The following is a 6,717-nucleotide window of genomic DNA, read 5'->3' on the forward strand; positions in this document are numbered from 1 at the left end:
TCTCTGCCCACATAAGCTGGATCCTTAGTTAGGGGGCATCCTTCTCCGGCCACTCCCCTCAAGTGCAGCAACAGGACAATCGTAGCGTAAAAAGTTTGCTCTTTGTTCCCGTAACCCTAACTATGCTTACTCAATCCGCTGCCCCCCTCCATCCCACCATCGTTTCAGCCATTTGCAATGCAAACACTGCCAGGAAAAAGGAGGTCCTGGGAAAGCCAGGACCCATGGAAAGCCGGGCACGCATCTAGCATTGTGTAATATGCTCTGCGATTTATGTTTGCACTAAGCCGGAGGACACAGGAGAGGGGCAGCCACTCGCATACTGAGCAAGACCCAAAACCAAAAACGAAAGAACATAAATTGAAATGTTCTTAGCAGAAAAAATATTGAAATCATATTTGGGGCAAGTGCAGGGGCATGGAACAGACGCACTTGACTTTAGACTGCGAACTCCGTGTCGGGGGAATCCGGACTCAAGTGGTGCAACCCCCTCGCACAAACATCACACAACTCACAAATGACAAACATCGTGAGGAGCTCAGCAAAAAAGCTGGGAACATGACAATGCGACTATGGAATACCTATTACAACTTAATTTGCATCTTAAGTTTGTTTGGGAATATGATAAATAGATAGGAGATCAGGTTCTTACACTCCAAATTATATGGATGCATATGTTTTTTATATAAATTTAAAAAAATTTTTAAGTATTGAAAAATAGTTATATTTATAAAAATTTTCTTTTGGTGTTGGTAATTTAAAGTTTAAAGGAAATATTTGCGTTCGACTCAACATTTTTTTTTAAATTTCTACTGTTTTCAGTGTAATAACATTGTATATGGATTTATACATTTATATATTATTTCAAAATTACTGTTTTTATAAAATAATATTTTGTATAATTATCTATTACTAAACGTAGTATAGAACATTTTTTTGTTATCCTAATCTTAAAGTTTAAGGTTGGGATAAAAAAAACCTTTTTATCTACCTAAGCTTTAAGCTATGACTCAAGGATACAAAATGAAAATATTGGAATAAACAAAATCTTCTTATTCAAGGATAAAAAGGATATGCTGATATACCCCTAAACGACGATTAATGGATATGAAAAGAAAATATGAAATGAGAATCGAAAAAATTGGATGGAAGGTTCTTTTTTTTTTTGTTTACACTAGCAGAAGGACTTTGCAAGTAAAAAAGGCGAAAACATGAGTTTAGATCCAACGAAGTTTTGACTGGCAGAACAATGGAGTTTAATAGATGAATCAAGACACGCCTTTGAGAGAAGTACAAGAAGTCAATTCAATTGTCTGGCAGCCGCATATAAAATCGTTTTATGTATATTTTAGCTGCTTTTATTTCTACACTCTGCGCTCCACTTTATGGCTTAATACAATTTTTATGTTCTGGCCACTTTGAAGAGTCAACTGAGGCGTCTAAGAAGCAGCACTGGGATGATGGGACACGCGTCCAATAAAAAGCCGAAACATTTGCGGAAAATTGGGCACCTTGTTGCTGGGGGTGGGGAATGTCACCTGTTTGGGGCCTCCGTGGCCCCTCACCTGTTTATTCAAGGATATAAAATGGTTTTATGTGCGGGTCTGGGCCCACTTTAATGCTAATCGCCATCGTCATACGTTGAAAGCAGTCGTAAAAACACTTCAACCTTATTCGTATTATTAGCGCTATTTAGGAGAGTGAGCTGAGAGAAAGGTTCGAGGGGCAACCAATCTCAATAAAGTAAAATTAGTTGTAAGCAATTTTTGATTTAACTGTCAAGTTTAAATTTAAGTGCTTGAATTACAAGCTTGGTATTAAATCCACATAGTATTAATCACAGCTTGCCCCGGTGTAATTACAGTATTATGTACACACTTAATAAATATTGAGCCCAATGGTTAAGCTTTGAATTGAGTTTTTGTCAATAGCATGCAACCCACAGCAATTTCTCGGCCGGACTTAAATCAAAACCCTGGAATTATCAGCACACAAATAAACAAGACTTGAATTTCATAATTGCATTAACATTAATGTGCAGTTTGCCGCAAACAATACAAGCAATAGATTTGATCATCTTCCCAAACTAACTAGGATTTGAACCTGGCTCCGAGCAACAGGAAATTGGTTAAGAAGCTGGGGAAACGGGGATGAGGGCCAGTAAACAATGGTATTAGTGTTCATTAATTAAGCAAACATAAATATATAGTAGTGCATACGAAAATTTGCACTAGTTTAATCAGACAGCAGGTTGAAACGGAAATTTGTGGGTGGCCACATGGCGTATGGGTAATCCTCTTTATTGGAGCTCTTTAGCCATTTTGCCCGGCCTTTTATCATACGAACTGCAACAGCAACATTTCCATTCTCTACATAAATTAGGATTTAAGCATATAACTACCGATTGCAGATGGGCTTTCTGGCAGCTAATTAGGCTTTTGTTCTGGTCATCATTGCTCCAAATCCTATTCAAGATGATAGCCAAATAGTATGTATATTTATTTGCACATTATTGAAGATTGCATTCGAGAATTAATGCCTCATTTTAGTGAACTCTCAGCCTTCAACATGGGGGTCAAACTATATTATATACATGTACCTGTAAATCTAAAACTATTTTGTATATTTAGGTGTAGTTACCCATTTAGTTCTGCAAATATATTCTGGGCAATGCAAGACAATCTTTGCCAATCTTGAACCTGATATTTATTCACTGACGACAGCCAGGGAGGATGTACTAATTGCACATCTTGTAAGACCCCTGCTCTTAACTCAAACTTATCAATATGCATGACGAACATTTTGACAAGATTTTTAGGGCTCGTCATTTGCATTTTACATACTTAATTGTTTTCCCATTACAGGCAGCCGAGTGACTGCCAGAGCTTCATTAGCACCAGGACACATGGGGCTTTCCCCCTACCCTCTGCCACGTAAAAGTCAAAACGATTAATGTCAACTTGCTTAATAGCATTCCTTTTGCCTCATCACGAAAAGCGGCTCACCGAACTTAAAGCCTTCTCGGGTAGATGGATCCGTATACCAAAGGCCCCCCCGTTTTGGGCCGAACTGCTGGCTCAACATGTCATGTCATTTTCTGAGATGAGGAGAGTATGAGGGAAGCTGCGGTTGTTCGCGTGATGAATTACACACTCGCCGAAGGACACGATGATGAAGTGCCTGTCATTCGGAGGCTGAAAGAATGCCCAACGGTCCGTCCAACCGTCCTTTCAGCCGTCCATCCGTCCGTCCGGCAGTCTGTCAGGTTGTCAGTTCGTCAAGATCCGCATGGCAGCTGCTCGTATTGTTGTAAGCCATTTGCATAGAGCGTCTTCCGCATAATTTATCGACACTTGAGCAAAACTTTAATTACTCCCCAGCCTCGAGGACCGAAACATTTTTCGCCGGGGGAAAACTCTTTGTGGGGAAAATGGGGCAGCAGATTTCCACCATGTGAATTTCTGCATATGGGGGGGAAAATTCTACAAAAGCCTGTGTCCTTTGTCTGTGAAATTCAATGCGTGTTTCCAGTTTATCCTTTGGCCATACATAGCACACATATTGCAATGGATTTAATAAGGGGCTTCGGGTAGTTTTCGATGCTTTGGACTGTGGACTTTTCCCCCCCTCATCTATGCTGCCGCCTAATGGCCTTTAATTGAGCGCTGGGAAAACGTTCAAGTGTTTGCGGCTGTTGGAAATTTTTTGGGAAATTCGATATTGAAAATAAAGTGGCTGTAATGCTCGGTTTGGCCATATTCACTCAAGGCCCGTGGATTGCCTTAGGATTTTGTGTTTTTGTGCTTGAGTTTGCCGCTCTGAATTTGTTTGCTGATTGGCATAATGTGTTTCGCACAATAAGTGTTTTGTACTTGCACAATTATGGCCAAGTGGTAAATTGCCTCGGTTAATGTTTCGTCATGGTAGGGGGGTTTTTGGAATGACTTAATCATCTCGGCAATAAAATACCTTTTATGTAAATAATATACAAAGATTTTACCAAAACAAGAAATATTCCAGCCAGTAAGCTGAATCTCGCATCTTTTACATGGATTTATTGTTGTGGAACTTGGGAGCGGGGTAGTAATGGATCCGTTCAAAGATGGAGATGGACAAAAATAGAGCCCCGTTTTGCAAAAAAATTACATTTATTAAAAACTAAATTTACTAACGATCCAGAACAAACATAAAACAAATTAAAACACAAAAACTCGAATGCATTCCGATCCAGTTTACCCCAGGATGCAATCGCACATGCGCTGGCAGACGTGTCTCCGAAGATTCTCTATCCGATGGAGCAGTTTGCTGCAATCCTTGTTCTCCTTGTCGCTGGAGATGACCTTCTCCAGATCCTGCACTGCCCCAAGGCAATCGCAGTGCTCGGCCAGTCGGGGATTGCGGCACAGGAAGTTCTCACAGCAGATGGGATCGCATTTGTGCCTGGGTGCCCGGTACTCCTCCCGACATCTATTCTGGATATATTCCCGGTGGCACATTTGGCGATAGTAGGCTCGTAGCTTGCGCTTTTGCTCCGCCCGCCTCATATTCCTCATAAAGGGAGCCTCCGGTTCCTTCTGGCTATCCATGAAATGGCAGATCTCGCACTGGCAACCATGCGGTGGACAGGGCGGGCAGATCTTCTTAATCTTCTCGATCTTCTCATTCCTGTCTCCGTCTTTATTCCTAACCTTTTTCTTTTTTTTGGGGGGTACCTTGATCGTATATTTCGGGATCACCGGCACGAACTTGTCATAGTCTACTACTGGAGTTTCCAGTTCTGTATTACTCAATGCAGGTTCTACTTTACTAGGTCTATCGCTATTTTTCTCCGATGGAGTATACGGAATTACACTAGGTCTTCCCTTTTCGAACACGGGTTCATTTGGTATTGGGATGTCCCTTTTTGGTATTTCCTTTTTAATTACATCCGACTCTGGCTTCCTCTTTTCGATTTTAAAGTTTTCGTCTTCATTAACTTTCTCTTCATTTTTATTCTTAATTTTATTTTTGTGCCTATTTTTATTTTTATTTTCATTTTTATGTTTATGTATGTTTTTAAATTCATCATCAGCTTGATCTTTACTAATATCTTCATCTTTATCCTTCCTTATAACTTTATTTTTTTTCTTCTCCGCCACTCTTTCTTTGATATTATCTTTGTCCTCGTCTTTATTTATAAATATATTTTTATGTTTATCCTTCTCAACGACCTTGTTTTTATCGTTGCCATCTCCTTCATCCTTGTAATCACCGGTTCCATCGGCTCCCTCATTATTACCTTTTTCATTATCTTTTTTTTCTTTTCCGGTTCCGGGTTTGTCTCCATCATTCGGTATACCTTGATCTGGTGGAGATTCTCCGGGTCTTTCAGGCTGCTGACCAACTCCATTACCTCCGTGGCCATCGCCACCTCCTTGATTATCCTCTTTACGGGATTTCTTGTGCTTGCAGCAATCCTCGTAGATCTTGCAAAGCGGATCAGGAGAAGGTTTCTGCTCGAAGCACTTGAGAAATCTCTCGTACAATTGATCGTAGTCCCTGGGCTCCATACTCTTTTTCTCCCTTTGCTCCTGGAGCCAATCCTGGAATTCTTTGTTATGAGGACGAGGATCTAGTTTGTACCTGGCCCACTCGTACTGAGTGCAACCATTTCGAGCTTCGCCACAGTCCATGGGGCAGTACCAGGGCCGACGACGCAGACCATTTGGGACCTTTTTGGGTTTGAAGTCCCTGCTCCGGCTTATCCCTGTTTGCAACTGGTGTTTAACTCCAAAAGGATCGCTGGGGTCTGGAGGATCAGGGCAATATATTGTCTCAAAGGCTTTTCCGGGTTCCAGCTGCTGTTTAACATAGGGCATCAACTGAAGCTCTGACTGCAGAGCCTGGCGATTGAGAATGAAGGGTTTGCAAAGCTGAGGGGAAGTGTAAGTGCCTGTAGGTGAAATCCTGGGGGGTGTTGATATAGTCTTTTTGGGGCGACCTTGCCGAGAGCCAACACTGCTGACCTTGACCAGGCAGTCCGCCAGCACCCGGTTGAACACCACCGATTCGGGCTGATGGGTGGGTGACCCTACGCCATAGAAGCCCAACGTGTCCTTGTGGGGACTATGTCTCCAAGCAAGTAAAACGTCGTCCTTGACCATGTCGAAGGGTCGCCCACAGCCATCAGCCTCGAGAGCGTTGCCCAACCGGGTGATGGCCTCATCCTGGTGGGGGACGCATCGTGGCTCCATCGGTCGGATCGAGGGATAAGTCTCAGTCCGGTGGAAGCGGTAATCCTGGCACTTTCCTCTCCTTGGTGGTGAACCATCATCCCGGCAAGCGGAGCTGCGCCAACGCAACGTTCTCCTCCTCATTTCCGATTGGATCGGAGTGGACCACTCTTAATTTTCTTTCACTATACAATTTTTTTTGTTTTTTTTTCTACTTGAGAATTGGAACTAAGACTCACAGATGAACATAGATTTATTATATATCCTATTAAAATTTAATAAGTCCAAAAGAATTTAGTAACCAATGGCAATGTCATTTGTATTGCCATTACATAACTTAAATATATCTACTACTAAAAGCCTTCGTTATAAAAAGAAGAAAATAAAATATTATTATATGTAAGGAATGCACTTAATGAAAAACTTAATAATTTTTCCAAAAATATAAGGAAATGTAGATCAGTACATTTCTCTTGTATGCATTCTTGCACAAATATAACTTGAC

General features: G+C 41.4%; 1 protein-coding gene across 1 annotated transcript; it reads right to left on the minus strand.

Annotated features, from left to right (window-relative positions):
• Positions 1–4,204: 4,204 nt before the first annotated feature.
• LOC108009623 (uncharacterized) lies at positions 4,205–6,446 on the minus strand. Its single transcript, XM_017074114.3, has one exon. It carries the CDS (start codon positions 6,354–6,356, stop codon positions 4,233–4,235), a length of 2,124 nt encoding a protein of 707 aa, XP_016929603.3. The 5' UTR covers positions 6,357–6,446; the 3' UTR covers positions 4,205–4,232.
• Between the last annotated feature and the right edge of the window lie 271 nt (positions 6,447–6,717).

This window comes from Drosophila suzukii, chromosome 2L (genome assembly GCF_043229965.1).
Source record: "Drosophila suzukii chromosome 2L, CBGP_Dsuzu_IsoJpt1.0, whole genome shotgun sequence".
Lineage (NCBI taxonomy): Eukaryota > Metazoa > Arthropoda > Insecta > Diptera > Drosophilidae > Drosophila > Drosophila suzukii.